The sequence below is a fragment of the Phaenicophaeus curvirostris genome, chromosome 6, assembly GCF_032191515.1.
Source record: "Phaenicophaeus curvirostris isolate KB17595 chromosome 6, BPBGC_Pcur_1.0, whole genome shotgun sequence".
Classification (NCBI taxonomy): Eukaryota; Metazoa; Chordata; class Aves; order Cuculiformes; family Cuculidae; genus Phaenicophaeus; species Phaenicophaeus curvirostris.
This window is the reverse complement of record NC_091397.1, coordinates 23,238,518-23,266,038: the sequence shown is the minus strand read 5'-3', so window position 1 is coordinate 23,266,038 and position 27,521 is coordinate 23,238,518. Positions and strand designations below refer to the sequence as shown.

Genomic DNA, 27,521 nt, shown 5'->3' with positions numbered 1-27,521 from the left:
TAAGTGGGTCCCAATGCTTCTGTAGCTCTCCTGCCCACAAGCCTTTAGGGAGCTAACATGCCCTGCTAAACAAGGCAAGTTACAGTGGCGCTGAGGACCAGGGTCCAGCAGGGATCCACCAGTCTTCCCCACCTGGGGGATTCCCCAACCCAAGGCAATGCAGGGCCACATGCGCTGTCCTGGAAGGAGCTAACACAGAGCTAAGATGATCCAAGCACTCTTCACCAGACACTTGTCTCCTGCAGCACATGTGGTTCAGGGGGAGACAGACCCTGGTGACAATTACTGGGGTCATGTGGACAGTGCCTGGGAAATAATAAGTGTGACAGCTCAGCAGTCACAGGCTCACCCAATGTGTGTCTCCTACTCCTCAGGGCCTTCTCTCCTGTCCTGCCACTTCCAGCTTTAGAAAAACTAGTCCCTGTTTTCCAAACCCCATTCTGAGAGCCAATTTACAAGGAGAATACCACAACCACTTGCAATCACTGGGTCCTGCAAGGCCACTGGACTGCACAGTGGTGCAATCGCTGCAGAGCCACTAGGAGCTGTCTCTTCATCTTGGGTCAGATGTGAAATAAAGGCCATCTTCCTTTAGCTTCCAGAGTTTTGTATCAAAAAACATCAGTTCAATACAAATTAGAATTCAAGCTGTGCAAAAGTTTACCAAGACACTTGAAACTTCAACAAATAAATTCAGCAACATATTGCATTTACAATACTCAGAACAAGTTGTGGGAGGGATGATACTAGATCAAAGCTCCGTTGGGCATGAAATCACTTATTAAAAGTTTTTTAAATATAATTTCCAAATTACTATGAACTAAAATCAGCTACTTTCACTCATATGTCAGCAGAAAACTTAGAACTTAGGAAAAAAGTATCAAAATCACAGGTGTTATTTTTTCCAAGATTATAATTTACATTCTTCTTGGTTTCATCTAAATTAGAAAGACAATAGAAATAACACCTAACAGTAAGGTAATACTTACTTTGGTTGGTTTATTGAAAAGGCAGGCTCCACCTCCATTGCTTAAAAATTCATGATACTCTTCAATATCACACTTTGAGAACTTGCTTGGAAGATAATACCTGCACAGACATAAGGTAGCAGGATTACTTTCTACAGTCCTTTTTATGGTACATTTTCTTTTTTTCAAAATAGGAGATGAAATATAATGTTATACTCTAGAAGTACAAAAACACAAAGTTCAGAATCAGAGTGATGATCTGCTTGTAACAACAACTTGTAAATAATTTTAGTAAGTGAAGAACTTTCAACAATGACACAGAGCTCATAGGAAGTGAGAGGTCTAAAAGATTTAACTAAGTTGCCTCATGGAAAATACCACGAATCCTATTGCATAGTGTGTAGTTCTCACAAACGTGACGTGCTCTGGGCCTGATCAGGCTAAAGGGCCTGATCTCAGAAATACATTTATTCCTTCCAGTACATATCACAAGAGACCACAGAATTTTTATGCAGTAGAGTAGTGCCATTTTAAAACATGCTTGTAACAAACATCAGCTCATATTTCAACTTCCTTGTTTCATGTGCTGCACTGAATAAATTTCATTTGAGAGTGTCAATCTAAGTTACAATGCATCATCTAAAACCAAAATGATGCACAGAATCTTTGCTTGGATACTTGCTGCAAGGACAGACTTTTTCCCAAAGTAACTTAAGTGGTCTTTATATTTAGGTCTTTAGTCATATGAGTATGTATACTTCCAGCAGATTTTGGAGTCTCAAGGGCTTTCCTGCATCAGCTCATCACTGGATAAAAAAATATTAGCAGAAGTGCTAATAAGTGCAAAGTGCTAATAAGTGCAAAGTAAACCTGCATTGCCAGGAGTGATAGCTTGTAAAACATAATTTGTCTTTTTCTAGCTCTAGTGTTCATGATTTGTTTCTAATGACTACAGAGAATGCGAGATTCACAATCCTTCATAGCTATGTAAATACAGGCTGGTTTTGTGTACCTAGTTATTTGAAAGGTTTGAACTTCAGATAAATAATTTAAAGACCGTTAAAATGATAGAATAGAATCAAGAATCATACCATAGTTTGAGTTGGAAGGGACCTTTAAAGGTCATCTAGTCTAACTACTCTGCAGTGTGATCAACTAGATTGGGTTGCTCAGAGCCCTGTCCCACCTGACCTTAGGTATTTCCAGGGATGAAGCATCTATCACCTCTCCAGGCAACCTGTGCTAGAGTTTCACCATCCTCACTGTAAAAAATGTTTTCCCTATATCTAGTCTAAAGCTACCCTCTTTTCTTTTAAAACCATTTCTCCTTGTGCAGCCAGTCCTGCTAAAAAGTTTGTCACCATCATTTTTACAGCCTCCTTTAAGTCCTGAAAAGTCGCAAGTCTCCCTGGAGCCTTCTCTTCTCCAGTGTGAACAACCCCAACTTTCCCAATCTTTCCTCACAGGAGAGGTGTTCCAGGCCTCAGACTGCTTTTGTTGCCATCTGGACCTGCTTCAACAGGCCCACATCTTTGCAGTGCTGAAGGTTCCAGAGCTGGACACAGTACTCCACATGAGGTTTCACCAGAGCAGAGTAGAGGGGCAGAATCACTTCCCTTAACCTGCTGGCCACATATCTTTTGATGCAGCCCAGGATACAGTTGGACTTCTGGGCTGCAAGGACACATTTTGCTGGTTCACATCCAGATTAGATAAGGAATCAGTTTTACAAGAATCAGAATGCGTCTCAGACTGGCTTTTTAACATACTAAAAATCAGAAAAATCCTACCTAGTATGTTTTTAGGTAGACCAGGTGAAAAAGGCACGCAGTCTCTCTTCCAAAGAGCTTCTAATGAAATATGCTTCTTTGTTCAAAATTGTTCTGACCACAAAGCTATTGTGAAGATTTGAAGGTCAGTTGGAAATTAATTCAAAAATTTGGAGCACTGCCTATTCCTAAAACTAGACTATAGTTTAATTCATACATGTGAAAAAAGACAGGCTGGTAATATGAAGAACTAAGGTCTGAATACACATGTTAGAAAGCATCAAATTTAAATTTCATCTAGCAGTAAAAAATTGTTGATTCACTACTCTTTAGATAAAATCTCTCTGGTGATATTATATGTGAGTATAAGTAGACACAATCTCCAATGGAGGCAGTTTTTCTAACATTATCACACAAAGTGGAGGATAAAAAATAACAAGACATAACTGGAAGATTCCAACAGAAACACTGAAGGCATACAGGATGTATCTTTGTTCCCACAACTCAACAGCAAGCTTGCAAAAGCAAAGAAGCTAAGCATTCTTCTGCTTCTCTGCACTGGCTTGGCTGTTGAGTCCTGTGCTTTATGAGTTAAACCTGTGGTCACTAAAAATCCTCACACATCCTCTCATTAACTCACTTATTAATGCATTTCTTTGGAAGTGTCTTTCCTACATAGTTGTATAACTAATACTTTACTTTCTGAAAAATTATTTACAGAAAATGTTCTGTCAAACTACAAAAGGCAATTTCACACCTTTCCTTTAAGTCATAATATGAAGGACATGACTTTGCTATAGTGAAACACCTTACCCCGTGTCTCCCATTATGCATCCAGACCATGTGTCCTCACACTTACACTCACCTGACAACACACAAAAAGAAAAGAAAATTTACATCTTTAGTCTTGTGAGTCCAAATCAGTATGTTTTTTACCACAAAAATCACACTGTACTCAATTCTATTTCATACTTAAACACAGACTTAAGAGACTAATTTGCTGGTTTATTGCACACTTTAATTAAAGTGTATCAATATATGCTGACAAATCTTCTTTCAAAATTTATACATGACTCTATGCAATCCTGAGCTTTGAAAATATGTCCTGTTTTTCTCTCCTCTTGAAGTGAAGCTAGGGGAAACTAAAGCATTTGCCTCCAACACTTGGAAAACCTAAGTCAGCTCTCATGCCTTGTCCCATGTCTACTACTATGCCAGACTGGGGAAATCTTCTCTTGAGAAACACCTCATATATTAATGCACACAAAAATGCATAAAATGGTCTGTAAACACAAGGCAGTACAGCAGGATCTATCAGCTTCTTCCTCAGCTCTCCCTCCCTTCCCTGCCTGCCTTCCCCATGCCACTCCACTGGGCAGAGAGCAGCCCTTCCTTCTGCCCTGCCAGGCTGCTTGGGACTGCTTTCCTCTGGTCTCAGCCCAACACTTACAAAACTGTAACTTGTCCCTAGTTCTGTACACATGCTTTGCACACATACTTCCACTTTTCTCCTTCTGCAGTTTACCCTACTGTTATACATGAACATCAGCTTACTGCACCTATTTTAGAAGTACAGTTAAAAGGGAAACAAGGCTCTACCTATTTTAGTTGCATTCCCTTCCCTCCCCACCAAAACTATGACCTGCCCCTCTGCTTAGACAAAAGAAAGGGAACTACCACTATTATCCTTTACCCTATCCCTGTATCAGGTTAATAATAGGCAGCAGGAAAATGAATACTGAACATGTCAGTAGCACAGTCCTACATTTCTGAATATTAGTTTCTGAATATTAGTCAAACTGTGGGCATGACATCCAGCTGCTTGAAATTAATGGAAGTGACAGACTCCTTTATGATTTATTTTTAAGGAAATGGTGACACCAATGCTGCCAGAAATTATGGGCAGAGGCATATCACAGCCTTTAAATAGAAAAAAATCAGTGCTACGTCAGCCTCTCCTCATGCCATTACAAGAAAAAAAATAAACCATTCCAACATTGTTAGAAACATGGGGAAAAAATACACATCAGTGAGGCACTGACGAGATCCTCTACCTTTCTAGATTTTCTCTTAAGACAGAACGAAAAAGCAAACAACCTTACCACTTATAAGTTTTCTTCTGTCTGAGAAAATGCCAATGTTTTGGGCTAAGGTTTGTGCCAGGGTGACTGCCATTAAGTTGGGCTTTCCAAACTGAAAGAAACAAAGGTAGGAAGAGTAATCAATTACATACAATTATCTGAGATAGAAATGAAGCTTTTCTCATTCCAAAGTCAAAATCGGATGCACAGTGTTAGAGTTCACGCTTCAGAGCAGCTAGACAATGGACAAATAAGGAAAACTAAATGCTTGTTTATGGACAAGTTAAGTAAGAGAAAGTCTGTTCCTCTCTTGCCATTGTGGCTGCAGGTATGAATGACAGGATGTTGCAGAATATGCTGAAAAGTGTATATGAATCCATATCTGACTTCATTTGCCCCACTCTCTTCATTGAGACATCACTTCTATAAAGCTGCACTAAAACTATCAGTGAAGAAGCAGCAAGATATTTTGAGGAACATGTCTGCAGTGATAAAATTCTGAGCAGATAAATTTCCACTAGTTTTTGCTCATACTAATATTCTCACCTACCTCATTCACACCTCCACCTTTAAGCAAGGAGCAGATTCCACCAGTGTGGGCTACACCACTCCGACTGCTCTGAAATCGACTGCCCCTTTGACAAAAGAGGGAAAGAAAAGAAAGTTTATCCTGCTCATCCCATGAGGTTTGCGCCTATCTATCCCCAGTATTTACCCTTCAGACTTCCAAATGAGAAACTGACACTTGCAAATGCTGGTTGGCACCACTGTGCTGAAAACTATGCAAAAATAAGATGAGAAAACCAGGTAACCCCTCACAAACCTCGCATGCCAAACTTCTCAGACTGCCTAGTGTAAGAAAGCATGAAGGGGACTATTTTGCCAAACCACTTGAAACTCACTTCAGTGACTTCCACTGGCACATCCTACAGACAGAGTGCACGAAAAGCCACCACACTGCCAGCGCATGGTGGACTAGTAAAAAAGCACATATCTAGCTGGGCGATGCTAATGTGATGAAACTCAAAGGGAGCGGCTCCCTGATGCAGAGGTAGGTGAAAACTCCCTGCAAATGCAGCTGTTCTCATCCAAGGGACAGATGCACTATGAGCCTAAACCTAATCATCTCTCTGGTGCTGACCACATCCACATAAATGACTGCCTGTTACTGGAGACAAAATATACTCTGCTCCCTTTCAGAGTACCGATCTGAGCTGCAGCAAACTGGGTTTTTTTGAAATGAAAACAAGAAAACATCAAGAAACAATACAATAAGCTAACTGCTGAAGGCTGAAGTTAATTTGTAACCACTATGGCACATCTGCCAACCTCATCTCCCAGCTTAACCACGTCTCACTCACACATTCAGAAACTGGTATTTCTAAACAATCTACAAAAGCAATACCTCAAACACCAGTGGTGGTGTTATGGACAACACTGGAATCAGCAATACATGGGTACCTAGAGTCTCAGTCCCAGGACAAATAGGGCCCTCTTTTTTTCTAGCCAATCCACATTCATAAGAACAAGACTTTCCCCAGAGACCTTACAGTATCAACAGAGAAGATAGATTAAAGATGTGAGAAAACCCAATTCCCCTTTTACAAAGAACTGAGACACAGAGAACCCAAAATCTGCCAGCACCACTTACAGGTCTTACTTAATGTCAGGAGTCAATAACAGTAATTAAGCACGTGCAAAAATTCTGAGAGGGTGAATACCAGGGTTGGGTATTCTTGCACCGGACCACAGTCAGGTGAAAGCAAAGTGTTATTAAGTTTATTCATATAGACTCTTGCAGCAGTCAGCAGAGCGGTATAAGGGTGCCAACAGAGCAATTCATCTGGTCTGTCTCATGTGGATCAGAAATATCAGCCATGAACCTTTCTTCTATTTTTGCAGGCACATTTTATCAGTCTTATTTCCAAAACAATTAGGAGATTTACAGAAAATAACATTCCTCCCAGCTTATTCTTCTTACAGCACATCTCTCTGCTGAACAAACTGTTCTGAGTTTTATTAATCCTGCAGCGTGTAGGTCATTCAACAAAGTAAAGCAGGTCATAGTGCTTTTTAAGCAGGAAACCTCATTGGTTTCAAAACCAATGTTCTGCTTGCAAATAATACAGCAGAGCTGTCTCTGCCCTACTGCTGAAAAAGCTAACTTTCAAGGTGGAACCATGTATCACCTTTCATGCAGCTGCACTTGCAGAGTAGGTAACAGATAGAATAACCAAGGATTAGAGTGCATCCAGCTCAGGCTTGGTGCATTAAAACTAAAATATGAATCAAACCACTGGCTGCACTGACAGGCAGTTTGTGCATTAACTTTCCCACCTCCCCACCACAAACATTATTTTCTGAATTATTGTGGATTACATACACAACAGGAGATGCCTCAGCCACTTGGGATAAGCAACCCCCCAAAGAAAAAGAAAAAAACAACAGCAATAAAACATCACACAAGGTTACGTACGAAAAAAGGTGAACTGCGTCACTTTTCTCTCTGATAAAATCCCTCCTATATTTCATAAACTCACGTAGGGTCACCAAGGGGTTTTCAGATATGGTGAACTTGTTATCAGTAGCCCAAGTTTCCATGGCAACCAGTACTATCCTGGTGTTAAGTTGTTCTTTATAAATCTAGTACATTAACAGAACGAACAAATATATTATGTTAAGTAGAATAAAGGTGAGCATTACCCTTTTTTTTTGTAATAGCTTGCATTTTTACATAACTAAATATTTAGCTGGTCCTATCACACTTTAGGATTTTCCAGGTGATTTAACCTCCCTTAAAACCAAAAAACAAACATGAAAACAAAGCAAAATCTAAATTTCAGGCATAATTCTTCAATCAATTCTCAGCCTGCAAAAAGATCCCTAACAGATCCTACAAGGATAGAGCTGCATAGAGGAGAGAGGGAAGTTTTGAAAAATTAATGCAGAAACATTCCAAATAGCTCAAAGATTTGGAATTAATGGATCACTAAAAAATAAGCTCACCCCAGCAACACACGAGAGTTTTCTTGTACCAAATAGTGATCTATAAAACCACAGCTTTCATTGTTACACACCTCTGTACTAGTACATAACTTCATACTGGCTGAATCACAAGCAAGGGTCACCCTTTCAATGCTGGGGGTTAATACTCCACACCAAATACTTTCAAGAGTGGGAACCACATTTTTCTTTTTCTAGTAATACTTTCCTGGAGTGAAGTGCAAGAGCCAGCAGCTCATCCAATTCCACACCACAAATATAATCTACGTAATCCACCTATATGTGCCAATTCTAACTCATGTACTCAAATGTGCCTTTGCCCGAGAAATTTTAGTGCGTTTTATTACAATTTCAGATTGTCTTTTGGTTTCAGGTTGTCAACAAAGGGACTTTGCGTTAAAAGTTGTCATATCTAAGATGTTCTTTAAAACTCAGGCTCAAAAGATTGATCCAGCAGAATACTTAAATGTTTGAAACCACAAAAAAAATCTCTAATGCTAGATGAAAATTTGTGATCTTCACATATTTTATTATTAGGTATACTATGAACTGAAAACTGCACGTGTCAGTAGGAGAATCATCAAACATGTCTCACATGTAAAAATATTTAGCTGAGTGATACTTACTAAATCTGCCATGTTCACAACTGATTTAGCATAGCTGTTTGTATGGCCAACTGACAAGCGGTGCTTTTTACACTGTGAATAAACACAGACAGGTTACGTACACAGATTTCGAAAAAAAAAAAAGTTCCATTTCCAGAAAGCACCAAGTAAAAAGTAACTACATCAACACTAAAATCCTTGCGCAAGGTTTGGTCTCTGGTGCTGTATGGAATGTTAATGAAAGACAACAGAAAATTGTCTGGAAATGCACATTACCAATATACTTCACAACAGCTGTCATGAGGATCTATTAGAGTACTTTCTAAACAGGAATAATGATCTTTACTGAAAAAAGCTACAGGAACAAGAATATAAAATAACAATAACATTATTACTGGCAATTTTTCCAAATGGCAATACACAACTTCCAGAAGTGTTACTCCAAGACTGCCTGTCCCTCTCTTAATCTATCAGACTTCTTTTTTTTTTCAGTTCTTTCTTAAGATGCCTTCTGGATTTCTTCATTTCACATCCCATAATGCCATAGTAAACAAACTGCAATGGTGCCTTTACCGAACTCTGTAATATAGTGCTATAAAGATGACACTGAAGATAGTTCTACATGCAGAAAAAAACACTTCTAAACAAGCACCATGGGTATGAAAGTTACAAATATCTTCGAAGAGTTTAGGACAAAGGGGCCCAAATTTTCAGATGTTTTCCAAAATATTTCAAGACATCTTATGGCCAGTGACACTTGATTTTGGAGTGAAACACGTCCATCTCTTAATGGCAAGAAGTGCCTAGAATCTAGGGAGTGAGAAAGGCATGTTTTCAAGTAGGAATGGGAGAAAAGTGACCAAAAAAGAGGAAGTTACACTCACTAGAAAAGCAGGACAGGATTGTGAAATAAAATCATAGAAAGGATGAAATGAAAAAGCCAGAGAATAAATGGAAAATGAAGCACAGGAGCAAAGGGAATTAAGTATACTACTCAAGTCTCTATGTGCAACTAAAATCTCATAAGGTCTCCAGCTTCTCTAAGCACTCTACGGAAATGTTTTCAGTATATTAATTCATAAGCCTATTTCAGTGTTTGGGTTTTAAAAGCTTTATTCCTCAACTGGAAGCAATGGTTGGATGAGCAGCTTAAGCAGGCAGACATGAGGTCACTGCACACCTCACAGCAGAGACCAGCCAAGGCAGGTTGGGACTAGTGGGATGCAGACAGCTCTGCAGACCAAGCAGGAGAAGCACGAGGTTTATTGCTCCTTCTGGAAGCTCCTGGGAAGTGTGAACAGAAAAAATGGCTCCGATACTGTGAGGTGTCAGCTCCACGCTGAGCGCTCCCATGGTGCCACATGCAGTGCCCGCACAGAGTAATCCAAATACACGTGTGCACTAGTCCAGGCTGTGGGGGAAAGGAGAAGCCCAGAGCATATGACACTTCCTTCTCCAAGAAGGAAATTATTTGGCTTCTTCAACCACAGATGTTCACTGGCATTTGCTTCAGAGAATAAACTCCTAATTGGACTGACTCTCGCAGAAGCTATAATTAACCAAAATTAGGAAACATTGTTCATGGGGGGGAATCAGGGGAAAGTTGTGGCTTCACATCTTCAGAATCAAACACAATGACACCAGTTTAGGTAATTCTGCATCCAGTATTGCCCATTTTAATTCAAGAATCTATTGCTACGCTTACCAAACTGAGCTGATGTCACTAGTCAAGAGGGGCACCACCAGTCTCTTAAATTTATCACGTTACTTTAAGATCAAACCCTACTGTTTGTGTTTGACACCACCATATCTTCCAGAAATACACTGTCTGGATTTGAAGACTGCAAGTGATGAAGAATTCACCATTTCCTGTGATACTCCATATTTAATTATTAATCACTGACATAAATCTGTGCCTTTTCCCACTTGAATGAGCCTGACTTCTCTCCAATTCACTAATCTTTATTATGTCTCTTTCCACTAAATTAAAGAGCCTTTTTATGTTCTCCTAGAGAAAGTATACAAGTTTAACAAAAAAAATTATCTATATTGATTTGGATGTATCAAAAAAACCCTAGTCATTATTAATCACCCCATTGTCAACAGCTGTGGCACAATTGCAATTACTGCATTATTGATTGCTGAGTGGCTATAACTAAGGTAAGTGCTCAAGAAAGCCAGAAAGAAAATCTTAACAGCTTAAGTCACGCTGACATTAGTTACTTCGTGACACAAGGCTTTAATTTATGACCCTTCTTTCTGACAGTCAGTCCTGCTGCGTTCTTGGCGAATATACCTCACCAAAATTCAGAAGCAATTTCATCAATGGTTAATAAGACCATAGTATCTTCTCTTAAGGTTGAATAATTTACTGAATTTATTCTGACTATATGTTGTTCTTTATTGTTATCCTTTATGGACCAATGTAATTTGATGTAAGTAACTGTGAGATATTGAAGTATGTCAGTCTTACCATTAGATGATCATTTACAATCATTAACTCAATATATTTCGTTTCCTCTTCAACTTTACGTGGAATCTGACGAACCTATAGAGACAGTGCAACTGTAAGAGACTCTAACAGAGTACAGAGCGAGTTTGACTGGTAACTAGAAATGAAAATTTCTGGTGCATACATTTTTTCTGTTTTCTTAATTCCGATATCTGGTATCAGATATTGATGATACTTCCGGTGCTTAGATGCCTCACTTTAAAAAAAGATCTTTCACCTCCACCAGGACATTTATATGACCTTATAGAATGAAATCAAGTCTCTCAATCCATCTAACCCCAAGTTTAGTTTTTTGAAAGAAACAGAATCCTCAGTGGGGCCTATATCTATAAAAATCACAGAATGGCTTGGTTGGAAGGGACCTTTAAAGATATCTAGTCCAACCCCTTGGCTTGTAAGAGCTATAATTTTTTTCCCCCAGAGAGAAAGAGATGTCTCCTACATTCTTTATGAAAAAATCGCTGTAACAATTCTATAATTTCTTTGCACACTCTTCAATTCACTCAGTGACATAACCTCTGTGTTATGCTCACCGTGCATTTAGAAATATTTACTACTGTGCTTCTTCATGGTGTCCTTGTTTTCCTGGGTTTTCCAGTAGAGTTACTAAATCACTATGATTTAAAAATGCAGAGTAACGACTAGTTTATAGAAAGGCAGCAACCACCTGATAAAAAGCAAGACCCTCGAGAGTGACTTCTGGAATTTCTCCAATGTGTTTCTCACTCCTCCTTTGCCTCTGAAAGGCTTGTATTAGTCAGAGACATTAAAGTAATCTCCTACTGCCGTCAGTATTTCATTTTTGCCTGCACAGTTCAGTTCCCTTGACCCAGGTCTGTTTTGACCTGTACTATTATTTGAGCTCCATTCCTAAAATGCAAAGAATTGCTGCTGTCTTACCAGGGTACAGAAAAACATCTGTACTTAGTGGCTCCCCTACTTTAATAAACAGGGAATGAACTCTCACCTTAGAATATTTATTTTAAATAAAAGTCAAGTCACCACTGCAACGTAAAAAATGTTGGCGCATTTTTCATTAATTGGGAGTTTCTGATACAATCGTATACTTAAAATGAGAGAAAATACTTCAGCTACCTTTTCATTTGTAATTTAGCAGTGTTTAATAATTTCATAACTCTTCAGGCAAGCAGCGTCCAAGAGAACCCAACAATATTTTGTCAACATTAGATATCTCTTTTTATAATAGCTGTATTGATAGAGAGACCTCATGCCAAGTCAGCAGCAGCAGCTGGACTCCATCTGGACAAATTAATTCAGCAGACACAAAACAAACTTGATGGCATATTACTTATAAACAAGCATTTGGCGCATACCTGCCTTTTACTTCTTTTGTGTCCTGGCTTTACAACAAACTTCTGCGATGTAGTATTCATTTGCCAGAACTCTAAGCAGAAAACACAGGCAAATAGATTGAAAGTTTACATGAATATAGCCCAACAATTAATGACCCTGACGCAGCATGACAGTATTATGGCATTCTTTCAAGCATCAGATGTGGTAACAACTCCTTTTTTTCATGTTTCCAGCTAGAAAGAAGGCAACATCACAGATGCTTCCCAGTAACAGCGCTCTTATTAAAAACTTCACTACTGATAATCTGGGTCTGCTGGAACAGACGATCTGTGGGTGTCACACTTCAGAAACCACAGCAGATATTCTACACCAAAACTTCACCAACACTAGGCATATAATATTATTAGCACCATGCATCCATGGATTGAATCACATTTTCAGGAACTCAGCAGACATTCATGGAGCTTTTGCAATAGCTACCCAAATTAATAAGAAGAGCACGGAAGGCAGAATTAATGCTTTAAGGTGATCATAGTCACAAAGTAAAATATGTTAGTTGGGAGAAACCTTATGAGATTTTGGCAATGCTCACTATCGATACAATACTCCTTCCTGCTAATCCCACTGTGTCTTTAATTTCTTAAGCCTCTACTGATAAGCACCAAACAGTTTATTCCTTAGCCAGATCCCTTTCACCAAACCTATTATATGGTGTGGAAATGGAAAGGAAAACATTATATACTAAGCAGAAGACAATACTTGTTCTCACCCTTTTAAATGCCCAAGAAGTATTTTTCCATCTGTAATTTTATATTTATAGTCTCTGCCTCACTTCTCTCTACAGAACAGAAATCTCTTTGCTTGTCTCGTATAAACATGTTCACTGTTCACATAATCCCAAGAAAACATGTAAATGAAATGTTTGCAATTGCTCATTTTGTAATATGTCTTTTTACTTTGTTCCTTTCTTTGTATTTTCTCCAGCTTTGGACATCTTTTCAGTCTCCACAGGTAGAAAACTGCTTTCAGTATTCAAGAGCGATTTTATCAGTCCTGCAGAGAAGTAGACAGTACTATAGGAGCTGTGTAAGTTAAGGGACTTCCAGCTCATATACGTTTGTACACAGCTTCTGGTTGTGTTATAAAATCCTAAACAGTTCTGTTTCGCCAGTGAGACAGGTAAGTTCCTCACAGCTCTACCTCCCACCTGCTGTACATTAACTGTGCAGTTGCTGCATGAGGTTCAAATAATAGGACTAAAAGCAATGCTGATAAGGAATTGGACAGTAAAACCTTAAAACACAAAGCTGAATTGCCCATTTGACAGAACATTACCAGGCCTAAGTGCTAATCTTCACCAGGAGTGGCTAGTTACTGATAAGACAAATCAAGAAAGCAAAGCATGACTAACTGGAATTGCCTTGGCTAAATCTTGGGAACAATATCATCATTCTGGGATGTGAAGTTTACAGGTAACTTTTTATAGAGGGGCCTGGATAATCATAGGCCCTTTACTTTAAAACGCTTACATGGTTACACCAATGCGCTTACAGATTTTCTTTAAAAAAAGGACCCAAAATAAATTAAGTCACATCCAAGGGTCCATATTTACTGCTTAAAGACCTGCATTCGCTAGAGCTCACAATGAAGGGAAACTACATCTTGACTTCTGTTTTACAAATTTGGTTTTGATTATGTATTACATATGTTGATTAACTTAGTCTGTGCTCTAGTGCCACACAACTGATCTGTCATTTTAGGTTTTCTATTATAGTTAATGAAATTGGTAAAAATACAATTTTTCAATCAATAAAATAGTAATTTACACTATGTATATAGGGTCTCAAATAACTTTACCAGCAAATGTGATCATTTTACCCACTATCGGAAGTCAGCCATCTCTAGAGGGGAATGATGCAGCCATTAATGTGAACACACTAACACACATTAACACTGTGCCATGATTCACCAGCTGAATTAATTCGCTGAAGGTTATTTCCAGCCAGGGATCCTCAAATAAAAGAACATGACCAACAAAATCATAGGAAATGTGAAGAGCTGAGAAAGCCTAGTAAAAATTTTGGTGGGAATACATTATCTTGAAAATGTGTAATGAGGATTCAAGTGACCTCAAAAGAAAAGGACATCTATGATACATTATTTGAAAAACAACACCTTCAATAACATAGTACTATCTAAGATCGTGCCAGGGCATTGTATGTCTCAATACAAATTGACAGAAAAAAATACAGTCTACTAAGTTATGAAGTCAAATTCGCTACACATTCCAAGCCTTCCATCCAAGCTTTCCTTATTTTAAGTCCTCATTACCTCCTCAGACCATTGAGAAATACAGTACAATTTATTCTTTAGTGCTATAGTTTTCTTTTTTTTATTTAACCCAAAAGGCAAAAGAATGTAAAAAGTACAGTACTACAGAACCGTGGTATGTGCTTTTACTAACACTGATATAGAGTAAACCCTGCTATTTGATTTTTAATTCCTTGCCATCATCAATATTGCAGCTGATGACACATTCAGTCCTAACACAGTGCTGAGTGGAAATTTTAGCTTACACACAGACCCTTTTAAAGATCAGAACAAAATCTGGACATCTAGGAAGATCTCCTTAGGCTGGGCAAACAGATAAATTATGAGAGTAATAAGGAATATAAGAAATAATAAAGACATGACCTAGTATAATGTTTGCTACTACCAATAATGATTCTGTGGTAGTCCTAAAAAAAAAAAAAATCAATCACAACAATGCTATTAGCAACTAATTGGAAATATTGTTTAAATAAAACAAAGAAACATCAACGGAAAAGGCAGCACTCTCCAGACTGGCAGGGAAGAGGCAGTGCCAAGCGGGGACACTGGTAGCATGGCATATGCGAGGGACAAAGGGGAAGGTTGGGCAGGCTGTGCAGCAGGTTGGGAGATGAATAACTGAGCTCCTGTGGGCACAGAGGTAGGAAAAGAAGAGGCGGTGCGGATGGCTTTCATCCTATGGAGCTCTGGCTATGCACACAGGATGACTTAAAGACAGAGATGAATAATCATTGTCAAAGAAAAATGGTGGGTAATCTATCACATCTACCAAAATTTTCAATACAAACCTCAGAAACACCTTTCCAAAGAGTTTTACTAAAACAAGTAGGGGCATGTGGGAGAGCAGAATGTGACTTTATTTCTCCATATATGGGATTGTAAACATAAAGCAATAGAAGATTAGCACCATACAGCTCTTATTCACATTACAAATACCTGTGTAATCAAGACCACTAGCACACCACTATTAAATATCCTTTTCAACCTTTCCTACAATCCTGTAATTTAATTCAATCTAATGGCAATATCTTCCATTATATCACATCAGACTGTACAGCAAAGCCAGCAACAACTTAATTGTTATCTAGAGTAAAAAAAAACCAAAACTAACAGCATATCTGCTTTTTTGTGAAAATAAAAACAAAACTAAAGCATATCTGCTTTCTTGTGAAAAAAAAACCCAACCAAAAAACAACCACCAAACCAAACCTGAAGCTCTATTTCAACAGCTAGGTTTTTTTTAAATGAAGAAGCTTTTGTAGAGGTGAAACTGATGGTTATACTTGCAATTAATTCCTCTTCATAATTTTGAAAACAGAAAATACTAATTTTATTCCAAATCTTGAAAACAGAAAATTTTGCTGTTAAGAAACCTTATAAGAGAGTTAATGGACATCTACTAAGTACCAGCTCTAGCAGTCCCCTACCTTAACAACCTGAGACAGAAGTCTTATTCTAAACTCACCAGTAGTTACATTATTTCCAGCCTTTCAAATGACACATCCTCAAGAAAGTGTGATAAAGGATACATTTGGCCTTATGTTCAATAAATTGTTCTCATTACACTGCCATCTCCACAACTACAGGGAGTTAACCACAGTATGTGCTTAAGGTGCACATACATAGGATGCTTCATTATACAGATGTCAACGTCCTGCACTGCACAAGCCTTCTATGCTACCTTTCCATCCTAACGTCTTCTCCTCCTCACCTGGAGAATCATCAGCACATGACATGAGGCAACAAGCTGAGATAAAGTTTTGTTTAGACACAGAAAGACTCCTTATTCAGAATTGAAATTGAGGTGACCCAATAGTATCAATTTCCCTTGTGTTTTCTTCTTAACTGTCTGAATTAGTCTGCTTTGCTTAACAATTAGCAAACCTGCACACGCTGTGCTCCAGAGAAGGACCCATCTATGTCCACTGCCCAGCATCACAGGATCGCAGATCTGACTGTCACCATAGGACAAATAGTTTGCAACATGCTGAGTGGACATCTGTAACTCTCCTGAACAAATTAGCCTAGAGATGGTTTCTATCCAAATGGCAGTGTCTACAAAGGACAGTTTTATTTATCTAGGATATATTTTGTAGAGTAGTAAAATACATCTGTAAAACTGGCAGATCCTTGACAGAATGGGAATATGCCATAAATACTGCCATATTAGCTTGAATTAGCAAGCCAACTTCTCAGATGAAAACTCATTTTTCTAAAAACCTCTTCTCCTACCACATATAGTAGAAACTGTTTATGGAATTCATCACTGCAAGCACCTGAAACCATTTCTGCTCTCAAATTCATTTGTACTGAAATGCATGACCCACACTACAGCCAGTGAAAGATGCTGAATAGACTGGAGATGACAGAGTCATTGAACAGCAACGATATTTGGCAAGTTCCTGTCTCCCAGACTTATGTTCACACTATGATACTTGTTAAAAAGTACCACATGACTTGCTGAAAGAAACACACATCACAACCTGAAGGTCTAGGGGAGGTTTGACACATTGGATTCAGGGCTTTTTCAGCGCTTCAGGTTCTTTTCCAGTGCTTTCAGTGTTCCAGATTCTTTTTTTTCTTCAGTGATTTTATTGTTTAATCAGGAAAAAGAAGATATATCCAAATAAACAACATACTATCAGAAGATCACCTATAAAATACAAATAACAAATTTGGCCTTAGACTAAAACAAGTCAGTAGTTATGAATTTTAGAAATCATACCAGATGGCAGGTCATCCGAAGAAAACTCAAACAACTTGGATTTGTAAACAGAGTGGAAATGGAAGTCATCCTGAAACAACAAATAATTGCATGTGTTACACCTGAACAAAATAATCCATCTCATGAGCATCAAACGCACAGCTCCAAAGGTCCTTAGTTATCAACACCAACACTAGTGAACATTAAAGTTGCAAGGCACCATTACTTCATGCTCTCCTCCTTTTACCTGCTGTGATGTGATCACCAACAATTAATTATCTTTTATTTGAAATATCTGAGCACATTAAATGCAGCAGCTGAACATTCTTAGAGCTAGGCTTAAGTGACCAGCCCAGGGAACATCAGTGAAAATCACAGGAGCTGCTAAACTGGAGGTGAGGCTGAATCGGGAGGAAAGGGATGTAACAAATCCAGAGCAGGAAGTGCCAGACAAGAGGAAGGGGCACTCACAGGCTTCTCCTGCTGACTCCAAGGGACTCTAAGCAAGCTCTGATGCTGCACTCTGCATCGAAGTGTTACAGAGTGCACACATATACACACATCATGGACTACTTTTTGGAGGTCTAGTTTTGTTTCTAGTGAAGGGGACTCACGCTAAGTAAATGAGCTGGGGAAAAGGGGGTGACCCTTTGGTCTCAGAGCCTTACACCTACTCTGTACACATGAATGCCTGTAATTCAAGAAACAACACAGGAAGACTACTGTAATTTCTACTTACATCTGAAGTGTAGTTTTCATCTGGCTCAATAAGGTAAGTATGATTTCCATCATAGAACATCCCACTGTCAAGAGTAGGAAATGCAAATACTGATTTAATAAACAAATACTTGTGCAACATTGAAGGTTAAGAAGTTAATGTATTTTAAAAAATTAAATATTTAGCAAAAAAGCAGTTCAAAATGGTTTCAGGAACTGAACGTCATTCTGAGTCAATCTTTTGTTTCTTCACTTCAGAAAGAAAGACGTTCTCTAGTGATACAGACTTTTCTTGCTTCCCCAAGGCTCCTCTACAACAGATATAAACATCACAAAAATTGGCAAATTTAGCCAACTGAAAATGCAGTTCAGATCCCCCACCCCCACGCAAGAGAGATCTCCCTGCAACAGATTAGTAAGAGACTTGCTTTTAGGAAGATGAGTATTTGGAACATGCACACAGTTTCCCTCAAATAAAAATATTGTTAAGTTTTATCAATCCTTAGGTTTTAACGGTTTTTACTAATTCTTTCCTCAGTAACCTCACACAGTACAAAGGGCATAATGAGCTCTTCTGGGCATAGAAAGGTACTTGGGACACCTCAATAAGAATAATTATGACAGATAGTATTTTCTTGAGTTAATTGAGTTAATTTAAGTTTATATTTCTAGGAAACATTAATGTCTACATGCATTATCACATAAATATGGACATTACATGATGTTCATTATAAAAAGATAAGGAAACCCACCAGACAGGCTTCCAATCACTTGTGGTGAAATGAGACAGAGAGGACTGAGCCTGCTACCATACCCACGGTTCTGGCAATGTACGCAAGGTCTCTTTCTTAACAGCATAAAACCTTCCCAACCACAGTTATTTGAAAGTCATTCATGATATGCACTCTGCTATGTATCTCAGAATCTGCCACTTTTCTTGCCCACACACAGAGTCACCTATTTTCCATGTTAAATTTCAAAACAGTTAAACTCTAAATTAAGAACAAACTGAAGTTTTAAGGCTCTTTAAACGGGTGACAACAGTCTATGACAGTAACAACAGATGCTTCCGCATTACCTCTCAAATGTACAGCAAAGGTGAGGTACATTCTTGCAAGGATGCTTTCTATTAAGAGTTACTCAGTTAAAGAGAGTACTGAGGTTTAGTCTTTAACAAAATGCAGGATGCTCAAGTGTTGATACCAACACTACTCTGTAAGACTATAAAACCAAAGGACATTTCTTATATCACTACCATTCTGATCTTCAAAGAAGTCAGCATAATTTTGTGATAATTCTGCCTTTATTGCAGTGGCATACACGCATGGTTGGGTTAGGCTGTATCAGCATGTCCCTTTCAAAGTGCCACTAGTACGGGCTTTAGACTTCACGATAAATATGAGCTGTAACTTCAAACTTGGCACATAGTGCATAACAGCAGCATGAAAGCAAGATTATTTATTTATTTAGATTACTCTTTAGCAAACTTTTAGGCATCAAAAAACCCCCCACTGGAATTACAAATTACAAACCCAGATACTTCTCTTTTTTCTTATACAGCTTTCTTTTTTTCAACCAGTAAAATTTATTTTGACTCTAAACAGGACCAGACACAGTCAGTAAAATACTGTCATTCTGTTCCTGACAACATAAGCATATATTAAATTTGTAAAGCATTGTAGCTATTGTTGAACATACTTCTCTTACAGCATTAACCATTCACAGAAGTAGCTTGAGTTGGTTACTGACTGTATAACATATATGAGCATACCTACAATTTAAGGATGTTTCACCTTTCAGATAAGCTGTGCCTATTCTTCAGTAACAAATACTGTCTACACAGCTTAAGGTAAACATTCTAGCACTCGGTGAAGCTTCTTTGCCTGGGAATAAGGTGACACCTGGGCACATCTGGCAGCTCTTAATCAGGAAAAACTCCTTTCCCTCTAAATGCAATTTTTCTTAAGCATATTCTGCAAGATGAAGCACTGTCAGCAAAGAGATTCTCATGCCACTGTTCCACCTAGCAGCACTGACCTCTGATCAGCCACTCAACAGCGACAAGAATAATAGTCACAGCTGGCCTACAGATCTGACTTGCCTACTCAAAGTGTTCATGGCTCTTTTCTGACTGACTTCAACAGTCCAGTGCTCTGTGAACAAATCACGTGCTTATAGATGTATTGAAGAGAAAGCAACTGCAAAACACGAGCCATTTAAAAAAATGGATTTTTATTATCTGTAGTCTTCAAAATACCCCAAAATTTGTAGTCGAGAAAGTCTAATTTGCAGCAGGTTTTATATTCACCAGCAGTGGGCAGCACAACCATAGATCAACCTGGTGTCTGTGCAAATCGCCTTTCAACACAGGACTGTGAGTAGTCCCTGACTATAGCTTATTTATATCCTAGCAACCAGTGTGTTTGCATTCAGAGTTCTTGGTGTTAACTCATAGGAAACTGTGGTTACTGCATATCCACACTTAAAAAACCTCCAAACAAAATGGCTCGCTTGGAGTTAAGGTGGCAGAGATACGTTACTCATTAGAAAAGACATTAGGAAGAGGAAAAAAAAAATTTTAAGAATTCTCCCAGCCAGTCATTCATTTAATTCATAAAAGGAAGACCACAACATAGATATTACCTGCAGGACTCACAATTTATGTATAAAACCACATTTTTTCACATGTATGGAAAATTCTGCTGGCCAAGATCTAAGTGTATTAATAAATAAGAGTGGAGATTAGCATGAACTTTGGGAGTATGAAGCTTTTTTTTCTATTAAAGCCTCTGTTCTGTCTTATGCGCATCCTAAGATTTATGAAAGAACAGTTCCTGCCCTCTGCATACCTTTTAGAAAATAACTGTCCCCAGCTTCCTTTATTCTAGCAAGACACTCCAAACTGTGGTTAGAGTTAAGGAGCTCTGCTTGCTGCTGTGAGCTGCTAGTAATTACTTAGCATTTAAAGTCGACTGTGGAGCACCTAGCTGTAGTGATGGAGATGACATGCCAGAGAATGTGAGTACAATACAGCTCATGAAAACATCATTTTCTCATATTGGATGCTGGAATTATCAGCTTGTTACAGTAAGCTTCACATGGCTTCTTGTGTGAAAGATAACTAAGCTGAAATCTTACTGTATCAGGAAAATGGGAAAAAAAATATACCTCTCAAGGGAGAGCTGAATTACACAGGGGAGATGGGGGGAAAAAATGCATCTTTCATCGCATAACTATGTTAGAAGGGACCAATTTGAACGTCAGGTAATTTAAAAATACAAAGCAGCAGGAGGGTCAGTCTTGACAACAAACCCACAAAAGGAGGGCAGGAAAGGACATATGCAAGCTCTCCTTCCTTTGTGCTTTTTCTCCTAGGAGTTAGCAGGGACAAACACCTAATGGATCACTGCTAATGGAAGCCATGTGATGGCTCAGGATACATTAGAATGCCACTATTTTTAGGTTCACTGTCCATACTGAATCTGGGCTCAGGTTTCTTGAGCTGCTCAACTTTGATCATAAAAGAGATAAACACAGCTGTAAATCAGACAAGAGCAAGGATGACAATTCTTCTGCATGCATTCTCCCCCTTCCTAACAAAGAATAAACAAATTTAAAAGAAAGATACTACTTAAATATGTGTACTTATATGGGTGATACCAAAACTACAGAATAGTCAGAAAGAAAGAGAGAAAATAAGCTGAAGATTTCCATTAGCTAAGCCCTGCTTTCTCAGAAAAAGGCATAATTTCCACACAAGCTCACTTGCTGCTGTGACTTTTGAATCTGATCTCAGTATCACAAGCATTAAGATCCCGTAAACCCCCAAGTCAACAGACACTGAAGTTACTTGGTTGCTCTAAAAACCTGACTAACACCTTTCAATAGTGCCAAAAGTAGAGAGGTCCAAAAGCTGTACAATCAATACACAAGTCCATAAAACCTTCAGATAACAGATGCTTTAATTATATTATCACTAAAATGATGTACTTAATAAAAAAAAAATCACACAAGTTTATAACTTTTCTTCCAGATTTTCCAGTATTTTACCGTATCAAAGGTGTTATCCCATGCATAAGGGATAGCTTAAGGTCAGCAATTTTGTGAAGAAAATGGAAAGGACAAGGGAAGCTCTAAACTGACGCTTTCCTTTTCGAAGAGAGTAGACAGGAAAGATAAAATACATCATTGTAGCAACAAGAAAAGAACATCATTTCCAAATTGTTTATATCAATACTGGCAGTGGGTTTTATTCTTGAGGAATAGGATGTTTTCAGCCACTTTGTCTCTTCCACATTTATAACAAATTATCATCAAACAATACCTGGTCACGGTCATATGTCCTTAGTTTAAAAAAAAAAAAAAAGAAAGAAAACTTGTGTGCTTTGTCAGTTAATTCTGAAAACAAACCAGGCTTTTGTGAGGTTCAAATTAAACCCATTTTCTCTAAAGATTGTTGAGTACTTAATATTGGTGACAAACTAGTAGGAAAACAAATAGCACTTATTTTACTATAAACAACTAACTATATTTTGCTTAAAAGACTAACAAGCAAAGGCCAGTAAAAACAAACAGCAGACTTACTGTAATCCGTGGCATGTTGACAAGGCAACAAACGATACAGGATTTCCTCGAATTTCTCCCTGATAATAGCAATGCTCTCCTCCCTGAAATTGGAAACTGAGACTGTAAAATCACAGTATCACACTCCATCCTGTCACACTGCTTTTTCATAAATACATTGCCAACCCACTGACACAGCACCAAGAACTATCACTCACAAGGGTGTTCATCCTATATCTCCTTTTACCCATGGTTTGGTACCAAGACAAACACCACAACTTCCCCTCCAAATGCAGATATTTTCAGTGTGAAATCCCTGACACCCTGAGACAGCTTTCAGAGACAAATGACTCCAGAAGTGCTCATCTTTCTTCACTGACGAGGAGAAGAGATGGAAATAGGGGGCTTAGAATCAACAACTGGTTTACACATGACTACATCAGACAAGATGATATCTGCTCTGAGGGTATGGCAATTGCCTGCTTCTGAGGAGAAAGGTTTGCTTATCAAATAATAACAATATTTGATAAAAAAACCCAATGACTCGAAGTGCTAACTAGTCCCTCAAAACTAATGGAAACTTTAAGTATGACCAAGGAATACAATGAAAATTCGTATTTACCTCTTCTCTTCTGCAAATAATACATGCATCTTTCAAATCAAATGCAGCAGACCTTATAAAAAAAATCCCCAACTGTTTCACAGAACTCACACTGATAGCAAAGTAAGCCCTACTATACATGCACTGAATGTGTCCAGTATTGCACAATGTCCATATTTGTATGCAAAATTAGAAAAACAATTCTAACACTCCTTAAATTCTTACTGCCACTCTCTACTACTAATAGGAACTAACCTATTAGTGTCTTGACAAATTCATCTGTGTTACATTACTGCACTACTGATGGTTAAACGACTGTGGAAGTTTTCAGTGCTTACCCCCCACACCCAACAGCACTTCACTATTTCTATTCCTTACCAGCAAATACATGAATAATCTACCTAGCTTAATGCACTCAGCCATGTAAATATTTATGCCCATTTACTGAAGGGAGGGAAAAGCATTACTATTACTGCTTTTTCAGAAGCTAGCAGTCACTTGCATGATGCATTGCACTGTCATTTTAGACGTGACATTACATGCACTTGGATTTTATTTTTCAAGTATGAAAAAAAACATCAAAATCAGGCAAAAGGCAAGAAAACATATAGAATATTGAGTATTTTTGTGTTCGGATCAGGAAAACCTGTTCTGTTTCCTACAAGGCATGCAAACTATTTTTGAAAGCAACTGTGATAGAGTGCCTCTTATTTTGAGGTGCTCTCCTTAAGAAAGTATAAGGGCCTGTTTGTCAGGAAAATCCCTGATCTCAACCTGGTCATTGGAAGTCGTTAGCTCCCCCTCCAAATCTTCTCTGGAGCATTCACACATGCTGTGCTGCTGCTGGACCCCAAAGCACTCAGTGCAGCACACCGGAGATGTCTGCAGGAAAACACTACTGAATGCTACCTGCTAAATGCAGGTAATGTTCAGCAGCTTGTGCGGGTGTTTATCTCGCTCATGTCTGTGAGAAGCTCTGGGGCTGACCCTCCATACCAGGCTATAGCGGGGTGTCTGGTGGAAGACATAAAAGCCATTGTGCCTCGACCAGCTTTTCTCAAGACTGTCAAGTGTCAAGTACTCAGACAGAGTACAAATGAAAAGGAGATGGTTTGAGTTTCTGCTTTGCACTCACACGCATTTTAGCCACCAACCGAAGTCACATGGGATTTTAGATAGACTATATTTTAATTTGTTTGACCTGAAACTTTGGCTCATTTTCTCTGTTTTGTTCTCCTTCTTCACACCTACCTACTTCCTATATCTTCATTACTTTAAGCTCTCTTCATTTAAGATTTCCTTTCCTGCAATCTGTAGGATTGTCCTCCACCATAGAATCACAGTACTCCTTAAGGCTTTAATGTCTTTCCAGAACATATATGAATAGAAAGTAAACAATGAGAGAGTCCAGTAATCTAATAACAATCAAACTATAAGGATGCTCTAAAACCTTATGAGACATAAAATACTCTCTAAACAGAACTCTTGCAGTAGTATTCCTGTAAAAGATTTAGAGTAAGCACATGAATATGGGAATAATACTGAAAAGGCTCAATAGGGAGTCGCACAGAGCTCTAGCTGTGGAAGAAATTTGGAGTAAGCAGAAAAATTGATTTGTACTTAGAAAATGTAGCTAATATGTACCAGAAGTAGAATCTCAGGCTCCATTAGTTCGCAAAACCATGTCTTCGTATCCAGGAGAAACACGTTTTTTTCATATTAAAAATCCAAGTCTGTGCCTCAAAAGTGTGCTTTGATCTTCTTAATGAGAATCAAATAAATGCCTCATGATGGCACCTCCAAATTAATTTATTTTATAATAAATCCATAAACAAACTTTTATGCATACAGATCTAGAAAACAAAAACCTAAGAAAAACAGTTCTAAATTCTTGCCTAGGAAAAACACAACTCAGACACACAAATTCCATTCTATTTAATCAAACCAATTCAACTCATTGAGCGACCGAAGTTCACAGTAATTCTAATGGAGACAGAAATATAATTCTTATCTTCTCAGTCTCAGGGACCAATTCTTACCACAACAACAACATTTATTTCTATATGCTAACATCTGGGGGATATTGTTTACACATGGACTTATGTTCTTATCAACATAATGTACATTACCTCAAGCCAGTTAATAAAATTTAAGGAGTTTAAAAGAAAATATCTTTTTCCAAGTACCTGATGCACTCATGGTGCATTGAGGTTTTTTTAATTCCTCAGCCTAAGATATTCTGCTGTCAGAACACTCCTAAATGTAGTTCTGAGTATTGTTATAATCTGAGCAAGGAAATAAGAGATGGGAGCAATACTGGATGGCTCCGGAGGGGTGACTGCTTAAGAGTGTTTCAAGTGGATAAAACATGTCAATAACATGTGACGCGTGGCAGGGACGGTAAAAATTGTATATTGTACTTTTGGGAGACTCGTTTTCATCAGTCAACAAAACCTATGAGAGACGCACTTAAAGCTACAAAGGCTGGGAGTGGTTCTGTACTGAGAATCAAGACAGCGGAAGAGACCCTAACAGTCAAGGTTTTCTTTGGAGCACATGTAATTCTGGACAAGAAGTTAACTGTTTTTGTCTCCCTGTAGTACTGAGGATCACGGTATCATAGAATCACCAGGTTGGAAAAGACCTCTTGGATCATCAAGTCCAATCATTAGAGGATGAAATCCTCACAGTTTTGATATGTACTAAAGCTCCTTTATAGCAGGTGCTGCAATAAAATACACTGTACTACAGGAAGAATCACAGTATATGGGAGATCTAAGACTATCAAAAGACTAAGCATAACCATCATATCTGTATTTTACTCTGCTCTTGTAAACAGTGACTGAAAGACTGGAGTTGTCACTCTTCTCTATTGATATCTGTAGCAGTGAGATAGGAGCTGAAAAAAATCTTCAGTTTTTCCTAAAAATATTCTGGTCCCATATGAAAATTACGACTTCCCCCAAGAGATGAATTAAGCACCATTATCAACAGCAGTTTAGTGCAAAGAATCAAGGGTGTTTTGTGAACAGCTATTGGTTTCCTGTACCTACTTGGAGTCCCCCTCTGCTCCCCAAAACCAGGCAATAATTGCGTATCTCAGCAAATCAAACCTCCACATTGGCCTTTGTCAGCTTTGTCTCCTACAAGACAAGGTCAGCCTGGTGACAGTGCCTGATACATAGGCGTGCAGCATACACACATGCTCAGCCCAAAGGCAGTCTAATGCTACAGCAGAGAAAAGTTCAATGTTTTTGCCTTCACAAGGCATACAGTCACTCTTCGTGCTGTGGTTGGCATGACATAAGGCAAATTTCCTGCCAATTTTCATGGCACACAGTTGTCCACTTCCTCAGTTCATTAAGTTCTCCTTCCTTGATGAAACCTCTCAGCCTTAATAGTTGCTTCCAAGAGGAATACAGAATATATAGATATTTAATAAGAAGTCTATTGATTTGGAGAGCTAAAAATCTAATAAAGTCCAATCAACAACAAAAAATAATCAGAATTGACCCCAGGGTCAGTTAAAACAAATCATTATGATAGCAGCCAGTTTATGACTTAATCTTCATCTTGATACTGAAGTTGGGTAATTATAGCAAAATCCTGAATTAGGGGTATCTTTTCCTGTGAACTGCGACAGCTCCTTGTCAACCAGCATGGAACATTTTTTGCCCGTGTTAGTCTGAGTTTCCCAGCAGCCTCTCTGGGTAGGCAGTGTGGCAAAGATGCTAAAAAATGAGCAGGAAGAGTTATTAGCAATATAAGTAAAATCTGTCCCCATTTCTGTCCTTTAAGATCATTTGTCCTTGCCCAGAGATGCACCAGCTGCTGAGAAAACATGAGAGAAAAAACACACTACCCAGCATTCACAGTAAAGGGGGGAAATAAGTAAAGCAAAGAACAGCCACGACAGTCAGTGATGGCAGTGGCTCACTTTCCTCTGCAGTCTCAGTGAAGAAAGCATCTGTTGACCATGCACTGACAGTGTTTGTTATTCACCTCAAAGACACTACAACCTTCCCAGGGGAAGAAAATTAAGGATGCGTATTCATCTGCTTTCAAATAACAACTGACATCGTATCTTTAAGTAAGCAATTTTCTGCAATTAGCAGAGGTGCTGGCCATTAAAACTCATGCTACAGTCAGTCACTAAACCTAAAATTAATAACTTCCTTCTTCCAGCAGCTACATATTCCTATTTTAACACCATTAATCCAAAGCAAAGGAGATTGCTGGTCTAGTTCAGATCCTAGTAACACAGCTTCCTCTTTCCTTGCAGCAAAAGGCTCCCAAAAGGCCAGCTAATGACCACGCCACCATTCTGTGAAATGCTGGATAACAATTAGCTTT

At 38.5% G+C, this 27,521-nt stretch overlaps 1 protein-coding gene across 6 annotated transcripts in view; it reads right to left on the bottom strand.

Moving 5' to 3' along the window:
* Nucleotides 1-27,521, bottom strand: part of ADAM22 (ADAM metallopeptidase domain 22) — a 137,314-nt gene that overhangs the window by 36,783 nt on the left and 73,010 nt on the right. For all 6 annotated transcript variants that reach the window (XM_069859592.1, XM_069859586.1, XM_069859587.1 and 3 more), the window contains exons 5-15: nucleotides 22,589-22,671; nucleotides 18,027-18,090; nucleotides 17,309-17,378; nucleotides 12,273-12,343; nucleotides 10,900-10,974; nucleotides 8,448-8,519; nucleotides 7,295-7,461; nucleotides 5,369-5,453; nucleotides 4,840-4,930; nucleotides 3,551-3,602; nucleotides 990-1,089 (exon numbers count right to left, since the gene is read on the bottom strand). In XM_069859592.1, the coding sequence (XP_069715693.1) occupies nucleotides 990-1,089; nucleotides 3,551-3,602; nucleotides 4,840-4,930; nucleotides 5,369-5,453; nucleotides 7,295-7,461; nucleotides 8,448-8,519; nucleotides 10,900-10,974; nucleotides 12,273-12,343; nucleotides 17,309-17,378; nucleotides 18,027-18,090; nucleotides 22,589-22,671 (930 nt within the window). The remainder of the gene's footprint in view (nucleotides 1-989; nucleotides 1,090-3,550; nucleotides 3,603-4,839; nucleotides 4,931-5,368; nucleotides 5,454-7,294; nucleotides 7,462-8,447; nucleotides 8,520-10,899; nucleotides 10,975-12,272; nucleotides 12,344-17,308; nucleotides 17,379-18,026; nucleotides 18,091-22,588; nucleotides 22,672-27,521) is intronic.